Here is an 18,088-nt window from a genome sequence, read left to right on the forward strand (position 1 = left end):
GTCGTGCCAGGAAGACGCATGCTAAGCATAGGCTGGGAAATGAAGCCGGAAGATTAGGATCTGAAAGGTCAAAGAGAAGTCAAGCTGGAGCCAGGGCTTGGAAAGAAGCCGAGAGTGAAAGCAAGCCAGCAACAGGGCTGGAGACAAAGCTGAGGACAGAGAATGCAAAGGGTGCCTTGGGCACCACAGTTTTTAGAAAATAGACTTTAAAGGATATACTTTATTTTTATTTTTAGAGAATATACTTCACTGTATGTAGTTCTCATCAACCTGTAGCTACAAAGAGATTGTGTTCATATCAATTCCAAAACGACAAGGCTCTTCCGCCTCTGCTCACACAGGAGCTCAGCTCCCTCCTAACACTCTCCCCTGGGCCATTTCTGGGGTTCTGGGAGCTGAAAGGTTCTCATGAGCACAAGGACAAATTTCCCCCGAGTCGGCCTGCTCTGGCCTCCTTGCCAAGGTGCCCCCCAGCCACAGCCTCATGCCGGAAACACCCGAGCAGCCCTGTCCTGCCACCGCACCCTCCCTCCCCTGCACTCTGCCAGCAGTTGTGCTTCGCTGGGTCTCTGCCTGAGTTTGTGTAGAATGGGGTGTGGGGTCCCAGGGGACAGCAACCCGGTCTCCACGTTGTGTCTAGAGTCCTTAATCAAGTTAAGGCTTCTTATTTCTGTTTCCAACCCCAGTCTCTGCTGAAGTTCCAAACATGTCCCCAGAGGCTGGACTGGGGAAAGGGAGAGGACTATGTGTGTCAGCCACTCCCTGCAGTGTCCTTTCTGTTTCACCTCTCTAGTCACTGGAGAACAAATATTGACCGACCATTGTCATGGATTGAATGTGACGCTCTGCCCCTTTCTGCAACTATGCCCTTTCCAACGGGACATTCAGCAGCTCCCATGAGGGGGTGAAATCTCCTCCACCCCTTGAATCTGGGCTGGCCTGGGACTGGCATTGCTCAGCTGAACGTGGCTGAAGTGAGGGTGTGTCTGCTCCAAGCCTACACCTCAGGAGGCCTTGAGCACCCCTGTTTCTTTTCCTGGCTCTTTGCCCTGAGACTAGCTCAGGTGGGCTACTGACTGATGCAAAGTTGCCTCAGCTCACAGCCAGCCGCCCTCCCAGCAGAGCCCAGGAGAGCCACCCTGCCAAGCCCAGCCAGCAGCAGCAGAGCTGTGTAGACAGCTGGCTTTCTCCTCACTGAGGCCGCAGGCACCCATGGAACCACCCACACCACAGACGTGTGACCCATGTCAAGTCCCTGTCATTTGAAACCACTGGGTTTTCTGTTTATTACACAGCATTGTTTTGACAAGAGGAACTGATACATCCCCCTTTCTGACCTCCAAAATCAGTATTTTTTGCAATTTCGAGCACTCTGAGAAGCTCAACAAATAGCCAAACTAATTCTCTGGCTAGATGCAGCCAGGACCCCTGCCATCCTCACAAATCTGTGAGAGGGACCCTGTACGAGATGGAGCTCTTATGACTTAGCAGGTGTCCTGGAGCACCTAAGGCAGAGCCAGTCAGCCCGTGGGAGAGACACGCGTGAAGCGCATGGGTATAGGCATGCTGACCGACCTTCAGGAGGGTCACCAAGGTCACAACAAGCTTGGGGTGGTGGCATTTCTTGTGGGAACTAGCAAGGGAGGTCAGTTCCACATTTTGAACTGAGGTGGAGCCAAATTGAGACACAGAGCCAGAATTGGGGCAAGGGTGCCAAGGTGCCCCCAGTCTCTGGCTGTTTGTCTACAATGTCTGATGGCAGGGAAGCCCTCCAGTAGGCATCTGAGTGATGTAGGATTAACCTCCCTTTATACCCTGTCTCTTTCAGTATGCCACGTGGCTCCGTCTAATTCCAGCCCCTGGATAGCCACTGTTGTAACCTGCAGTGATCAAGTTCCTTCGGAGAAGCTAAGGGGGAACGTTGTTAAGTGTGTGAATGGCAATCCCTGCCTAAGGACGTCTCCTCTCCACACTGGGCACAGGGCAAGTTCTCATTGTCCCCCCACCTCTTCATTCATCATTTCTAGGGACTCTGAATGGAGCTGGGACACCAAGGGCACGTGAATGGAGCTTGCTCATCCGGGCAACTGTGAAGTGTTCTGCTGCTCCTTCCTGTCAGTCAGAGCAGAGCTGCCCACCACCCAGGAAATGGCTGTCATGTCCTGTCTCTAGAAATTAGCTGAAAATCTAAGAATTGACAACTGGGACCACAGGTACAGAGAAAGCAACTAAAATATAAGATGCTGATGGCTAATTAGTTCTGTTTATCCTTTTGAGCAATTGAAAAAAAAAAATGAGTCCAAATATAGAAAAGCCCTTCTTAGCCAGATAGTTTAGCCTCCTGCTCCTTCCAGGCCGGGTTGCGTTAGGCCCTGAGAGGTGGCGAACGTGCGAGCTGCTTCCCATTGGCCTTTCTAGACGTTTTCCACCATAGTCACAGTTATACAGGTGTGTCCCGATTGTTTGGGGCCCAGCTCTGTGGTGATTTGGGGCAGGGGCAATATCCATGGAGGGTGGGAGAGATAGATTAAGGGGGTCTGGGCTCAGGATTGGTTGGCTTGCATATCAGAGTCTGCTCACAGCCAAGTTGCTTGCTGTCTCTAGGAATGAGCTGACCCCAGGGAGGGCAGTCCATCCCACGTCTGAAAACCCCAACATGTCAAAGCATCATAAAATACAGAAAATAAAGAATGTGATTAGTATGGCACCCGGAGGGAATATGCATCCCCCCATATCAGCCCTGAGCACCGAATTGGGACACTGTATGTATCTCTCTCTAGGCCACGCAGTTCAAGACTCAGTTTTCTGCCCGCAAAGTATTTGCAGAAGCCATTCTCACCCTCGTCCAGCTCTCCTGACCCAGAGCAGTTCTTTGCTTTTTCAGGAAACAAACGGGATGAAAGTCCAGGGCTGGGACTTCCTCCTTGGAGTGTTTGACAAGGCCTGATGTATGTGAGGCCTTTTGAATCTGGGAAGCCCGGGACACACCCAACCTTGATTGCAGCTTCCCGAGTGCTGAATGCTGGGGCGTAGGTAAAAGGACAGAAGCAAAGAACATTTCATCATGAGGGACCCATGGACAGATTGCTCGGTGAGTAGCCCAATGTGGTTGCATGTCTGTGTGTGAGAGTTTATATATTAGTGGATTTTAACTTAAGAAATTTGAGACGCTCAGAAGCCAAACATATTTAGATGTTGGCTGTGGTACAAAAGTCTTGTGGCTTTTTTTTTTATTACTCAGTTTAAAACAGAGTCCTTCCTAGCAAATGATAAGGCAGGTTAATTGTCATCTTTTATTCTCATATATTTGGAAAAACTTTGAGTGGGTACAGCATTCCACTTGTATGCAGATGGCGGCTGCTTGGAAAACATTCTTAAAATATACACCGACGTTGCCAACATCATGCATAGAGTAGATATACAAACATGCAGAATCTGCAGCCAAGTTTGGGTTCCAAAAATGAGGTGAGGGTGGAAGATTTTTGCATATTTTTCCACATCATTCAGAGTGAAGAATTGCAAGACCGGAAGGAGGGGTCACTGCCCACTCTGTCTGGTCTTTGGGGGGTGCCAACGTGTTTGTTCCAATCCTGGGAGTGTTACCAAAAATAGAAGATTGATCAAAAGCCCAAAGACATTGTCAGGCTGTTAGACGCCACAGCCGAGAAGTAATTTAGGAAATGAGGAGCAATTAAAATGGGGCTAGGAAAATATCTATACTTTGGAAATAAAGAAGTATTGTCAATGTGTTACCCCAATAAATGGTGCCAGAAAACTAAAATTGGTGACATCAGAAGCAAGAAGTTGCATTCTTCCTTCAAGTAATTTATTAAAAAAAAAAAGACCCATGAAGAAGCAGATAAGTGGGGACTGAAATAAAGCCATAAAGAAAAAGATCAAGAGAGATGTATTGGTTTCATTTTTGCTTATACATGTATGAGGATAACAGGTTTAGAGAAGACGGAGCCATAACTGCTATCCCACAGATGAGCTAAATCAGATGAAGTCACAAAGGCTACTAATTTTTATGATGGTGTAATAGCAGGCCCTACCTACTTTTACTTTTTAAAATATAGAAGTAATATGTGCCTAATATGAAAATTAATTTGAACAATATGAGCATGGAGAGATTTTAAGAATGAAACTTCCCCCCTTTAATTTCTTCCATTCGATCTTCTCTCCATTGGTAAGCCCAGATAACTTTTTAAGAAGCCATTTATCATCTACGTGTTTGCTGTTTGTTTATTTTTCACTCCTTGCAGTTGCTCCTTTGCTAAAATGTTAACTCCACTCCTGCCTCACCTCTGACACTTGGGTGATGTTTTTGCATAGCGTTGGTTGCGTGGGGACAGGGACAAGATAAGAGGAAGCCAAAACTTGGCACCAGCCGTCAGCAAAGAAGAAAGTCAAGACCAAGGGAAGAATGAGGTAAAAGTGAGGGAAACTAAAGCCAGGCTAAGTTTAAAAGCAAAACAAAACTGACCTGACAGCATAGCATCCTTTTCCAAGGCTGCCGTCTGATGATGATCTGGGAGAAGCGTTCCCTCTTGAGCAGCCTCGGTCACATCTCTGGGTCTGCTTCATGCTCCCTCCCGACCGACGTGCTGGAAAGTTCTTGATGCCGTGCTCAGTCATCATCCCCAAGGGCTCCTATCCCTGCCTACAGCCTTGAAGTTCATCTCTGTGGGCACAGTGCCACTAAAGGAGCCTGGGAGTCAAGAGGAGGTGACTACCCCCTCAGCCAGTTTTTAACTCCTCTACAGTCACGTAATCTTCATTTATTTGCAACTGTTTCATCTTCATCAGCCTTTGAACTGATTTCCTGGTGCCGCCCCAGTCCATGCAGTCCACGCCTGGGGAGCAATGCCGTGGGAAGGTGAAGCTGCAATTTGGGAACCGAATAAAAGAAGGGAATGCACTGCAAATGGATGCTTCAGGAAACAGTCGTTTCATGAGGAGACCATCGCTTTAGCCACCCGCAGGGTGTCCCATTCCCTGAGTCCCTCGGGTTACAGAGAACACAATTAATTCACAAAGCTGTAGCTTAGCTACAGTTCTTAACCTGGTCTATGCAAGTGGACCCAAGTACAGAAATCCCACATGAGCTTCAATGGGAAAAATGTAACCTTTTATTTATAGTCATTTCTAACTGAAATTTAGAATTTCCTTAAATTCTGAATATGAATAACAAATCCCAGTACTACTGGAGTGTCTGTGACTTTGTAACCAATAAAAATCACATATTTTTATATAACATTGCAGTTGTTTGCTGAAATGTATTTGCTATAATGATACTTCTGGATATCAAGAAATGTTGTTTACACTCTGTAGGACTTAGAAATTTGAAGAATTCTTAAGACTTGTTACTTAGTATATTAATTAGAAGCACACACAATATGATTTCAAAAAATGTTTTTACAAATATTTATCAATGTAGTTTACTTTGTAATCCTGTTTTATTTTATTTCTTGCATTTAGAAATATTACTCTGAGTAAAATAGTTTTTACGAGACTGCCAACAGGTCCCATGATACAAAACATATTTTTTAATCTCTTGTTTTAGATTAATGCTCCATTGGTGCATTAAAGCTGATAGCTGGGCTGTTGAACCTCAAAGAGCCGGGTCAGTGTCTGTGCTCAAATTCTTAGTCATCAGGGTAACAAAGATTGTCTAAATGCTCTGTAGGGCTTTTAACTAATCTTAAGAGTGTCAGAATTTATTTGAAGATTTTTAAAACTTCTGTTTTTGAAAAAGAAAAGAATTGGCTCTGGGCCTTGATGCTTTAACATCTATGAGTATAGATTCTAACCCTAAAAATAAGCCAAGCAAAATCATTTTCAAATCCATGTACAAGGAAACAGGCAGGATCAAATTATCTCCAAATGAAATAATCCCATCATTTTTTTTTAAGTGCCTTTCTGTGAAACAATGCGCAGACAACATGGGCAAACAAGCGTAAAAGTGTTTGCTTTTATCACTGCTACGGTATCCAGGGGTAGCATCCTATCCCGGAGGACATTTTGAGCTCCACGCAGTCAGCCCCTTCCCTTAACATCATAGCTATTGAAACAGTACCAGGCTGTGGGGCTGCTCCTTCAACTCTGCTCAGATGCTGTCTGAGCTTCTCATTTCTGTGGCTCTGCCTGGTTCTGAGATGTTGCCTGGCACGAAGAAGATGCCAGTACAATGGTCCTTGGCTCCTGAGGGATTCTTGTTCACTGAAGAGATTAGGAGGCAGGTTGGGTCTGGCATAGACATCTGTGGACCACAGCATTCCCAGCGCGCACCCTTGAGATATGTGACATGCCATTCCATACTTCATGGGCCTCTGTTTTCTCATCTGAATAGGAAGAAGAGGAGAGGGTGTAGTAGATTATGTTCTCAAATATTCTATGACCCATAATCTATGACAATTTGCCATGGGGATTCCAAATATTTCACAGATAATCCCGTAGTTAGAGGGGCAGTTCTTTGAAATATTATCCCCTATGAATCAGAAATCACATGAAATCAGTAGCACAGGGCCTCTCATGTGAAAGGCACTGAACACAAGCTTATTTAATTAAATACAAGTGGAATATTAGGGTTTATTTAACACCATGAGGATCATCATTATCTAAAAAATGTCCATAGTACCATCCAGAATAAAAATGGATTTTTCTAGAGTAACTGAATTTAAGCTTCTTAATCTTTCAAATCATGGAAAGTCAGAAAGAGAAGCTAGGCCAAGATTGATATCGTTTTATATTGTTTAGAAGTCATCTGCCTAACCATTTGATGTACAAATTGCTCTGATTACTAGATTTTTTTATTACAATGACAAAATCCAACAGAATCTGCTTACAAATGCAGAGCAGAAACGTTTTCCTAATGGCTGGATGGGAAATGTCTGTGTAAGCCAGACATTGTCTATGTGGAGGGTTTTGTTTTTTTTTTTAGGAGCTCAGACATGTCCCAGATATTCCACTGCCAGCCTGAAATTCCTTTATCAGTGAAAAAAAATCACGTATTTCCTTTTAGTAATCAATGACCCTAGGGAGAAGTAGCATATGTTAATATAAAATCATATGGAGATGTAAGATCAATAGAAAGTTCTTCCCTGGAATGAATATTTGGGAGGGGACCTGGTATTTGAAGGATCAACTGAGGTGGGGCAGGGACATGGGACAAGCATCATGATTAACTTTTCCTGCCTTTGATTAAAAATGCTGAGATACCAACAGTACAGTAAGAACAGGAGGGACTCCATCTTAAGATTCCATTTTAAAAATCAGGGAGTTAGCAGGTAAGATTCCTGACATTTCTCATGATAATCAGCCGACAACTGACACTGTCTTAAGGCAGCACAAGCTGTCCTAAATGATATGCCCCCATTGCTTGAGGGAAACCACTATCTTGGAGAAGAACTGGGTCAAGAAAGTCCTTGTAGTAAGTTTACCTTACAGAATATCTAGAGACAGACTGTGAATGGTGGCATAATGTCTCTCACTGGAGACAGACACCATGAGACCACATGTCAAGTCTACCATTGCACCCCTGCCCTACTTTGCCCCATTCTTGAAAGCCTTAAAGGACAGAGTCCTGAGTCCTTAAGTGCACCTCCTCTCCGAGGTTGCCCGCACTCCCCTTTCTTTGAGTGTGTACTTTTTGCCTTAAGTAAAGACTTCTCTCTGCTCAGCTTACTGCATTATGTATCTGCACTCTTCCAGTGGAAAGTGTCTTTGTTACTTGCTATTTCAGTTTTCTAAACTAAGCACTAATCTTCTCTCTTCTACTTCAGATAAGTAGAGAAGGGCTACTGAGATCTCTGATTTGGGCTGCAAGTTCCCATCACCTGAGTGACCCTGACAGGACTGCAGCTATACAACCTTGCTCTTTAGTAGTCTGCCTGAAAAAATCTCCTTTCTTTGCCTTTGGGAAGTTCTGAGACCATATCTCACTCCCTCCAGGGCTCTGTGGCTCCCCCAGATCCTGGGGTGGTGGAGGCTTAGTTCCCACACCGTGCAGATTCAAGCAGATACTGGACATCAGGTGGCTTTAGGAGTTGGCAGGGGATGTGCCCTGTGCCGAGCAGGAGTTCAGTGAGCTTCCCCTTCCTCCTGCTGTGGCCTGCACGGCAGCTGCCAGTCACTGCTACTCTCGCCTCAATGAATTCCTTCCTTACCTACACTTGTCTGACCTGTGCCAGAATTCTTTCTCATTCAGAGTCAAGAGCCCTTCCCCATCCAGGCTGAGGTTTCTCCTAGTGCTTCCCCTAGTGTGCAGGGAGAGACCACCCCAGACGCAGCTGCCCAACAACACCATGAGTGGGAAAAACACACCAAAAATTCACTTTCCACACGACTTTGACTAGGCAAACCCTTTTTGTGCTGGTTGTTGACATTAGGAAGCCGTCTGCACTGCTCATAACACTTAAGGGTAACTATCACTCTGAGTGAACAGTGTGACTATACTGATGAGCAACTTAGAAATATATTTATATCTGATGGATTCTCCAATTGATTTCTCCACCTAACATTCCTAATCACAGTTCTGTTCCTAGCTAGTGAGGTTATCTTCAGCTGTTTGGGCCTTAACAATAAACTAAGGGGGCTGGACTTGAGTGGTTTCCAAACTGTGCTCTGTGGAAACCCTTCAGAGGCCTGGCCCATGGGTGGGAGTGAGGTGGGAAGGGGCGCTGGGATGGCAGAGGCAGCGTCAACACCCAGGTCAAAGATTTCATCCCCTCAAAGCAGATACATTCTAAGATTTTCTGATTACACACAGGTACACACACACACACTGGACAAGATAAACTGGGTTCTGCTTTTCACAGGTTTTGTCTTCTAAGGTAGATGGTACACAATGAAAAGTAGAAAATCATCGTTTCTGAAGCAGGGAATATGCTGAAATAATGCACTTATTCTCCACAGTTCTTTTATTTACGTCACCTTGACCTCAGTGTGGATCAGGGCTTGTCGGGAGCGTCCAGATAAAGATTCTCTCCACTGCTGTCCTAAGAGAAACACCCCGCTCCTGTCTGATCGCTAAGTTAACAACAGCGTAACACGTTGTAGAGTGTCCTGCCTTGCGTACTGGGCTTGCTGGAGTTTGGCGAATGGGTTACAGGTGCACCTGACACACAGGTGCTCTCGGCCCCCCAGTGGGCAGGCTGTGGCCAGGGGCAGAGCCTAAACAACTTTATCCAATTACTGCGCTGTCCCAGTACAAACATCATTTTCCAGGTGTGCCATGATGTGATAAAACTCGGGAAGCACCGATCCATTAAATGACAGGAAATGATCTCCCCACGTCTACAGCTGGCAGCCACAAGGCCATCTGAAGCTGAAGACGTGCTTTGTTTGAACAGCAGCCTCTTGCTTTAAAAAGTTGAATTTGAACACCTCTGGGAGACAGGCACTCTCCATCGTGCCACAGGCTCCCCCACGTCCCGCCAAAGCGATGGAGCTCTGAATCATCCCCTGGCTTACAGATGCTCGTAGCTGTCTCTGGCCTAGAACTCCTTCTCTGAAGATGGTAATTTAAAAGTGTGTTTGGGAGAGCTTCGGTGGCTTGCATAAGTTTGGGACATGCAACAGCTCCTGCAGCCTAGCTGAGGAGCTGGTTCTGCTCATTGCCACTCTGGTTACGGGCAGCCCACCCACATCCTCACACCCGGTACCTGAGGTCCCCAGTTCTCTCCCCAGGACCGTGGGAGGCAGATGGCCCTCAGGAGCTGGAGGGCTGGTGGAGGCCCACCCCTTAGGACAGCTCCTCTCAGCCCCTCCCACCACCTCTGCTTTTTCCAGCGGGAGGTTCTTCTCCTCACTCCTGCTCTGAAGGCCCCAAACCCCTGCAGTCCACCTCTCGGCCTTTTCTTCTCCCCGCCCCGGCCCCAGCCGTTAGCGTCTGAGCGAAGAGAAACACACTCTGCAGGCATGTGTCCAGATCTTTCTCTCTTGCACATGCGCCCTGGGGTTTCTGTTGGGTCTTTCCGATTTGCTGTGGGCTAGAAAGACAAGCAAATAGGACATTACATACAAAAAAAAAAAAAGCTTAATTCTGTGAAATATTTCTAAATAAATCAACTAAAAAAGCTACAGGATCTATAAAGGAAATTACAAAATTTGATAGAACATAAAAGAAGACTTGAATAAATGAGGTCTTACTATGTCCTTGGATAGGAAGGTTAAATACCATAAAAAAGTCAGTTTCTCCAAATGGGTGTATATATATATATATATAGGGTGCAATTCTAAGTAGGATCCGAACAGGGACTTAAAAAAAAACTGTTATTGGAGAAATGTTCCTATGAAAGAATAAATGCCCAAGTGGAACCAAAGAAATTATAAGAAGGAGAAAATATGTTTAAAGAGAAATCAGGAAAACAAAAAAGTAGAAGCAAAGCATTAATCTCTCTGTAACTTAGGTAGTGAGTACACAATGTGCATCATTATTATTTTCTGTATCATTATTATTTCATGAAACATACAAGTGTTTCATAATTTAAAATAAACTTTAAAAGACGGTGTTTGACTTAGAACTACATTCAGCTGAATATTTTAAAAACCCAAAATGAGCGGCTCCAAAAAAAAGCCTGTCATTGTATTTCTCTCACACTTAAGTACAGGAGTAGAGAGCTGAGGGCTTGTGTGCAGGCCCACGGCCATCGGGGACAAGGGCTCTTTTTCTCTGGTTGCTCTACGACACACAGGCATCCATCCTCAAGGCCACGCCCTGGCATCAGCCGTGATGTCTAAGTCGGGGGCCAGGACAGAGCAGGGTGGGACCTTCACTGAAACCCCGCACAAAGCCCCACGTGTGCCTCCCTGGGGGGCTTTTCGTCAGGTGGTTATACCTACGTGTGCTGTGTGGGGTGTTGTTTAGTCGTATGGGAAGAATTGAAAGGCTTAGGGGGAAAATCAGTGAAAATGTTTAGGGAATAGAGAAGTGCACAAAAAACTAAATAGTTTTAAAATGCTCACTAAAACTTTCCCATCGTACCCGGAAGGGGAGGAAGGAGGCCTTATAGTGCATCATTCACAGATGGCAAGTCATTTTTGTGGAAATAAACATGAGAAAGTCCGGCTGTCGAACAGTGATGTCACTCTCGTGACGCTGAGACTCATCCTTCATGGCCGAGGCCACACCAGGACAACAGGATAGGTGTGCTTTGCTTGCTTTGTGTAGAGTTTTAAAATGTGTGAAATGTTTGCTATAATTTTTTTTAAATCGTATTTCCGATGTCAATCTTTATTTCTGCTTTTTTGAACAAACTGGAGGCTCTGGCCATCCCAGGCCACACTCTCACGTCCAGAGCAGGTGGCAGCTGCCTCCCGGCCCGTGGTTCCCACCTCACTCCTCACTCCTCACTCACTCGAGTGTCTGACGGGCGCCTGCAGGCACATAATTTTGCAGACTTTGCTTAGGAGTTAACGGTGTCCTTCCAAAGGGCTTCGCTCTTCGGCCACGGCCCTCGTGTCCCAGGCAGGTTCAGAGAAGCTGTTTGCTACTATGTTGTCTGCCAAGTCTTGCGGTGGCTTTCCGTGTTAAAGTCAGAGGAAAGGTAAACTACTGTGAAAGATAAAAGGGGCTGGTATCTGTGGGGTGGTGTCTCTCCATCCCAGTTTGTGTCATTCCACCCTGGAAGTCAAGGACCCGGATCATGTCGTTTCTTTACGTCTTTCCTCCTCTGTGGCCCAGTGACCTCTTTCTGCTCCTGTGCTGGGGCCACACCCCACGTGCCCCTGGGCTAACTGCAAGGCTGCCTCAGCCCTGAAGAGTCACGTCTGTGAAGTGCCTGCTCAGTAGACGCTCACTGCTGCGAGCTCTCAATTCAGTGCCGGACCAACGCCACTCACGGGCAGAGCCGCAGCATGACGCGCGTTTCATACAGAATTTGCATATCCTCCTGTGTAAAATCTGCACTGGCCCCTGCACCTTGCAGATGGCAACTGTGAGTGCGCTTAGGACTGTTGCACCACCTAACATCCCTTACTCAGTATCAGGTAAGCTGCAGAATCCATGGGCATGGACTCTCCCCATTTGGGCACTGAAAATCTCTTCTCATCAATGTCTGCTTTTACAAATGTAACATCAGAATGACAATGTAGAGTTCTAAATCAAATGGAAAAATCCTTCCCTTGGAAATCTTGTGTCTGCAGGCTGAATTCATACATAAAAGAATGTATAAAGGTTTTCTTATAAATTTATAAATATTTGGTGCAATAAAAATATTCAACTCAATATATAACATTCTTGTCACTAGAGTTAAATGGGATATAGAAGGGACTAGGGAAAATTTTACTAACAAGTCATTCACTAACACATTCACATCACAAATAAGAAACACTCACTTGAGCGAGTCCAGTGTTTGAGGCCCGGGTATATTATTCTGGATTTTGGCGGGCAGACACAAAATGATTACTCAGTGTATTTCAGAATGTGCTTTTAACCATCCTGGGAGCAATAAGGGCAACAGGAAACCAGACTCCAGGTATACTCCACTGCTGAACTGTTTGCATTTGGCCCAGGAAGAAACAGTTAGACCAACTTTATTTTTGAAAAGTTCTCCAGGATCTTATATGTCCAAGCAGAAGACACTTCATCTTCATTTTAAGAGCTCATCCGAAAGGTGTGTGTCCCTGTAGCTGCACAATCATTTCCTGTGACGGCCATCATTACAGAAGTATTCTGAATTTATAGGAGTTCTATCTTTGGAAGCGCTCGTAATCCTTCTGTGTATCTTTTCTTTTTCAGTATACTAAAGTGTACAAGAACCTAAAGGAGCTTTCTCAGAATGGGGAGAATTTCTGCAAGCAGGTCACATCCATTCTTCAGCAAAGGTAAAAAATACACGTTTACAGTAAGCACTTCTTTCTCTTTATTGGCAACGAGCGATATGACTGGAGGAGTGACTACAAACTGGGCCACTTTGCAGAACTCAGTATTTTATCTTGGTACTTGAGAGATTGGCATGAAGAGTGGTTCTCCTCTACTGCACACTTATCACCTGGGTACCATAAAAACCAGGAAACGACAGGAAGAAATGCTGTTTGGGAAGCCTCAGTCAAATCCCTTTGGATTCCTCAGACTGAGTTTATCACACCCTCCTTGGGCCTGATATATATGTGTCATTATTGTACTAATGGCAATATTAGTTTACATTTCTATCTCTTCTGTGAGGGCAAGGCTGTGTCTTATTCGTCTTTGTATGCTGAACTCTTAGAGCCTGGCCTTCTGATCTTTTCAGCAAATGTCGATGCATGAGTGGATGGATGAATGAAAAACTTCACCATTTTCAGTATCATCTTCTCTTAATCCTACATGTGATCATGTGTAAAGCCTGCTTAATTCAGTCAAGAAAGTTACACAAATTACTGCTTAAAATTAGAGAACCAAAGAGTAAACTGGGCCATAAATGATTTTTAAGCCCTGTCCCTATATCTGGATAGCCTTGGAATAAACAACTTTAAAGCTATCTTCAGGAGAGATGATTTTTTTAAGGTAACCCATTTCAAACTTAAAATATTGCTCGTGTGCCATAAGAACAAAGACACGTGGGCCGATTGCATCCCATGCTAGCAGGTGAAGAGCAAAGGAGAATATCAGCTTTATCAGAACCAGCAAATGAGGACCAAGGAGCTAAGCAGGAGAGCTCCAGCAGGCTTTTCAAAAGAAAATAACCCGATTTATCAAATGGAGTCAAAAAGAAAAGAAATGTTAAATAGAATTTACTTCTACCTCAATAGCCAAATTGCTTTGATTCTCTGAGTGGAACTAGAAGGACCAATGTGGAAGGAACATGTTCCATAAGCAAATATTTTTATCAGTCTTTGAAAAGGAAATTATTTAAAATAAGACCAGTTCACTAGTCCCCAATTTCAACCCATTACTTAGATCAGAAAGCATCTCCCTACTGCTGATGAGGAAGATCCTGTCCGCATCTTAGCCACGTGCTTACCCTGGGTTGTGGTCATCCCAGGCTTGATTATTGGATGTTGCCATGTTCACAGTTAGTCCCTGGGACAGAGCTGTGCAGACCGAAGACTGGCGGTGCATAGAGCCCAGTGACGGGCAGGCTTGGCAATGCACTGAAGGCCGGGCGGGCATCCCTGCTCCAGAGCTGCCTCGGTGTTTTCCTTCACCCGGGTCACTCCGCAGCTCCGCCCTGCCTCAGATGTATGTACTTTGCACGTGATCAGGAACTTCAGCTCTTTCCTGCGTCTCTCGTGAAGCTGTTTCCTAGGGATACCATCTGGCCTGGCCCTGTTCATGTGCCCAAAAACCCTCTACCCACCCATTCTTGAGTGGCCAACGAGCTCCAGTGAAGGACGGACGCTTGGGGAGCTGCAGACACCTCCCCTTATGGTTGCATCTCCCTGTAGAGCAGAATTTAGATTTTGAAAATCTGAAGAATATTACTGGTTAGCAAAATCACATGCACACCTGTAGGATTAAAAACTGCATAGCGCAAATACCAAAACAAAAGGGTCTAATATTTTACCCAGACCAAAAAATGTTCTGCTAGATATTAAGACGTTTATGCGAGGGATGCTTTCCTGAGCATTTTGTGAAGTTAAGCTGGTGCAATTAAATTATCTCCCCTTAGACAAGAAGACCTTTTGAGTTGCTCTATGTTCTCTCCTGATAAATGTGCACTTTGTATTGTCTTCTCACACTTGAGCTTTAGGCTTTCCTCCTTTTATGCAGCTGTTTGATCTTGTAGGTAACCTGAAGACTGTTTGTCCACCCTAGAAGAGTCAGTATTTGGGGAGAACTTTTTCTAATGGACACACAATCTCTTACTAGTCTATAGAAATATGGCACATATTGTTTTTTTCTTCTATGTTCCTACATGACAGCTGGCCAAGACAGGGGCCATTACATTGCCATGACTGGGTCATTTCTTTCCCATGGGGAGGGACTCTGAAGTCACTACTTCTGCCTACAAGGCATTTGAACGGAGTTGACAAAATAACATGTCACAGGATGAACACCCAGCTAGTGTTAGAGTTGCCTTGCTTGACTCCCGTTCTGCGAGAGAAGTCGTCATTCTTTCCCCAGAGAGACAAAAGCTAAGATGCTGTTTCCCAACAGTACCTTTCCCTTGAATTAGAAAAATACTTGGAAAGCCCGTCCTCTTTAAAAGAAACCATCCTGCTACTTAGAGGAGAGCCAAGTAATGGGGACCCCCATCGGATGAGTGAAATGGGACTTAGGAAAATACAGTTGGCATTTCCACTGAGAATCATGAAGGCAAATCCAGTGACCAGCATCACAAAAGAGAAAGTGAGGGAGCTTAGGTGTCATCTTTGAATTAAAGATGCCCACCACATAAAATGCATTCAATGAATACTTGTAAATGGGATGAATAAATAAAGGAATGACAGTTAAGGGTTTGTTTTCTCTTTATTGCATCTACGTTACTAGAACAAAAATCTTTACCGTCCTTGGATATTAACAACTGCAGACACCTTGCTCAAGAATCCATTGCAATGAGGTTCTACCCGACAGTTCTGATTAGCGCGGAGCTACCAGAGAAAACACCACCGTCAGGCTGTGCTTCTGGATAAGGCTTCATTTCCCGGCTCAGCTACCTGCCAGTTTGTTCTAATTGGTGGGGAGAGAAAAGCGCAGTTGTTAACGGAAACCTCATTTTGCCCGGAGGTTCTGCAATCTTGGTCATGCTCAGGTTCTTGTACCCAATTCATTGCTTTGAGTTCCTGTTTTGTAGTGGCGACTCAGATTTAGCCAGAAACACAGCCAGCAGCTCCTTCGATGCCTAATGCCAAAGTCATCAGGTTCAGTTGAACACAATTACAGGGTTAAAAAGATAAAGGCTCGCTCCCAGAAACTATTTATGAGCGTTTATGTCCCTGTGCCCTCACAGCTCATGTTTAAACAGGCTTTGGTGGGACAACCAATTGTTTCTCTGTAGGGAAGCTTAAGACCAGGTCTTCAAATGGCAGGTACCACCACTCTGGACATTAGGAAGAACAAAAGAAAAGAGAGAAAACAAAGGAGGCACTGTAGGTGGTCATTGCTCTATCCCTGATTCATTACAGATCCTGTCAACAGAGGAATAAAGCATTGAAATGAAACCTTTGATAAATCCTCTCCTCTTCTCAACCCATAGCCTGGGTGGTCTGAACTCCACAGACAGCTCATTTTTGCACATTGATGACTCACATGTATATTACTAGGCAGTGCGTCTTATCTGTGCTTCAAACCATATATCCAGCAGTCTGTTGGACATTTCCCCCGGGTATGGAACCACTGAGTCAGTATATCCCGCACAGAGTTTATCAGCTTTCCACTGAAGCTGCTACTCCTGGATTTTTTACTATGGTTGTGGGACCTCTGCCCACCCAGTCAAACCCAGCTCCTGTGACCTGTTCATCTATCTCAACTCATGGCCAAGTTGACTTCACAATTCTCTCTTCTAAACACCTCTTACACTTACAGCTTTCTTTTCATTTCATGGCCTCTGCCATTGTTCTGGCAAAAATCTCTTACCCTGTCCTTTTGTCGAGGGGTCCTTGCAGCTGTGCAGTGTGCACGCTGCCCAAAGGCACCTGGCTGAGAGCTGAGTGAAGGCAGAAATCGAATCCACTCTCAACCCTCAAGTCTGGCACCCTGGCCGCTGTGTCTCTGCAGGGGATCTCCTTTTTCCAATCTAAGCAAAGTTCCCTCAGCTAGATTGCTGGCTAAAGCCCTGTCTCTGTCTCTAATGCGTCTTCCATTCTGTGGCCATGACATTTAAAACCCTTCAAAGACTCTGTGACCTTTAGTATAAAATTCCGCCATCGTAGTATGTTATAAAAGGATCTTTGAGACCTGGGCCCTGCCTTCCTATCCAGCATGACCCTCTCCATTTCCCTATGACCCCTGCCCCAGTTAGAGTGGCCACTATCCAAAGGACAAGAAACAGCAAGTGTTGGTGAGGATTTGGAGAAACGAGAAGTCTTCTACACTGTTGGTGGGAATGTAAATTGGTACAGCTGTAGTGGAACGCAGTATGGAGGGAGGTTCCTCAAAAAACGAAAACTAGAAATACCATTTGATCCAGTAATTCCACTTCTAGGAATTTACCCAAAGAAAACAAAATCCCTGATTCAAAAAGATATATGCACCCTATATTTATTGCTGCATTATTTACAGTAGCCAAGATATGGAAACAACCTAAGTGTCCATCAATAGATGAATGGATAAAGATATGGCACATATACACAATGGAACATTATTCAGCCATAAAAAAAATCCTGTTGTTTGCAACAACATGGATGAACTAGATGGTCTTATGCTCAGTGAGATAAGCCAGGTGGAGAAAGACAAATACGATATGATTTCACTTATTTGTGAAATATGAAAACAAAGAAATACAGAATGAACAAAACAGCAGTAGACTCACAGACTCTGAGAAGTGACTGGTGGTTACCATGGGTTGGAGTGGCAGATGGGGAGGTTGAGGGGAATAAAGGGGCACAAAAATTCTTAGTCATAATGTAAGTTGGTCACAGGGATAGTAGTATAGCATGGAGAATATAGTCAATGATTCTGTACAAAAAAAGAGAGAGAGATTCAGCTATCTCACTCTGATGCGACTTTAGTCCCCAGGCTCAAAAAAGTGGTCCTCAGAGGCACGTAGAACTAGTTCCTTGCTCCACTTTAGCTCTTACTGCCCTTCACTGATGTTCTCTGTAGACTTAACCACCTCCTCCGTGGAGGCTGAACCCCTTGTAGGTGTTTATACCCCACGTGGCTGGCACGGAGCCTGGCACAGAGCAGTGGATGTTCACTGAGTGAATGAATGTGTTAGGGTAGGAGTGACTTGGGACCTTTAGGCACTCATAACTTTTAAGAAGTTCACGTTGAGCTATTTCTGGGGAGCAATAAATGCATGTGTCAAAATAAATTTATTTACATAGTATATAGATTATTATCTTGAATAAAAGCTAGAAAATAATGATAAAATCACAGAGGGGACCATTTATCCAGCACCATCTACAGATAAGGTACTGTGGTCGTTGTGGCTCATACTTGGACTCCTTTACTTTAATTCTCATGATCCAGTGCAGTACAAATGTACTTCCATCCTTTCCTACT

The 18,088-nt window shown here is 44.7% G+C and overlaps 2 protein-coding genes across 5 annotated transcripts in view; both read left to right on the plus strand.

Annotated features, from left to right (window-relative positions):
- Positions 1 to 2,214, plus strand: part of CERS6 (ceramide synthase 6) — a 277,844-nt gene extending 275,630 nt beyond the window's left edge. For both annotated transcript variants that reach the window (XM_036995962.2, XM_036995963.2), the window contains one exon: positions 1,829 to 2,214. The gene's annotated coding sequence lies outside the window, so the exon portion shown is untranslated. The remainder of the gene's footprint in view (positions 1 to 1,828) is intronic.
- Positions 2,032 to 18,088, plus strand: part of NOSTRIN (nitric oxide synthase trafficking) — a 53,184-nt gene continuing 37,127 nt past the window's right edge. The window contains exons 1-3 of one of the 3 annotated variants that reach the window (XM_036995955.2): positions 2,032 to 2,213; positions 2,885 to 3,091; positions 12,740 to 12,825. In XM_036995955.2, the coding sequence (XP_036851850.1) occupies positions 3,065 to 3,091; positions 12,740 to 12,825 (113 nt within the window). In that variant the 5' untranslated portion in view covers positions 2,032 to 2,213; positions 2,885 to 3,064. Of the gene's footprint in view, positions 2,214 to 2,355; positions 3,092 to 12,739; positions 12,826 to 18,088 lie in introns of those variants that run through there. The other 2 variants (XM_036995952.2, XM_073241606.1) reach the window with 2 other exon arrangements.

The sequence above is a fragment of the Manis javanica genome, chromosome 7 (assembly GCF_040802235.1).
Source record: "Manis javanica isolate MJ-LG chromosome 7, MJ_LKY, whole genome shotgun sequence".
NCBI classification, from domain to species: Eukaryota; Metazoa; Chordata; class Mammalia; order Pholidota; family Manidae; genus Manis; species Manis javanica.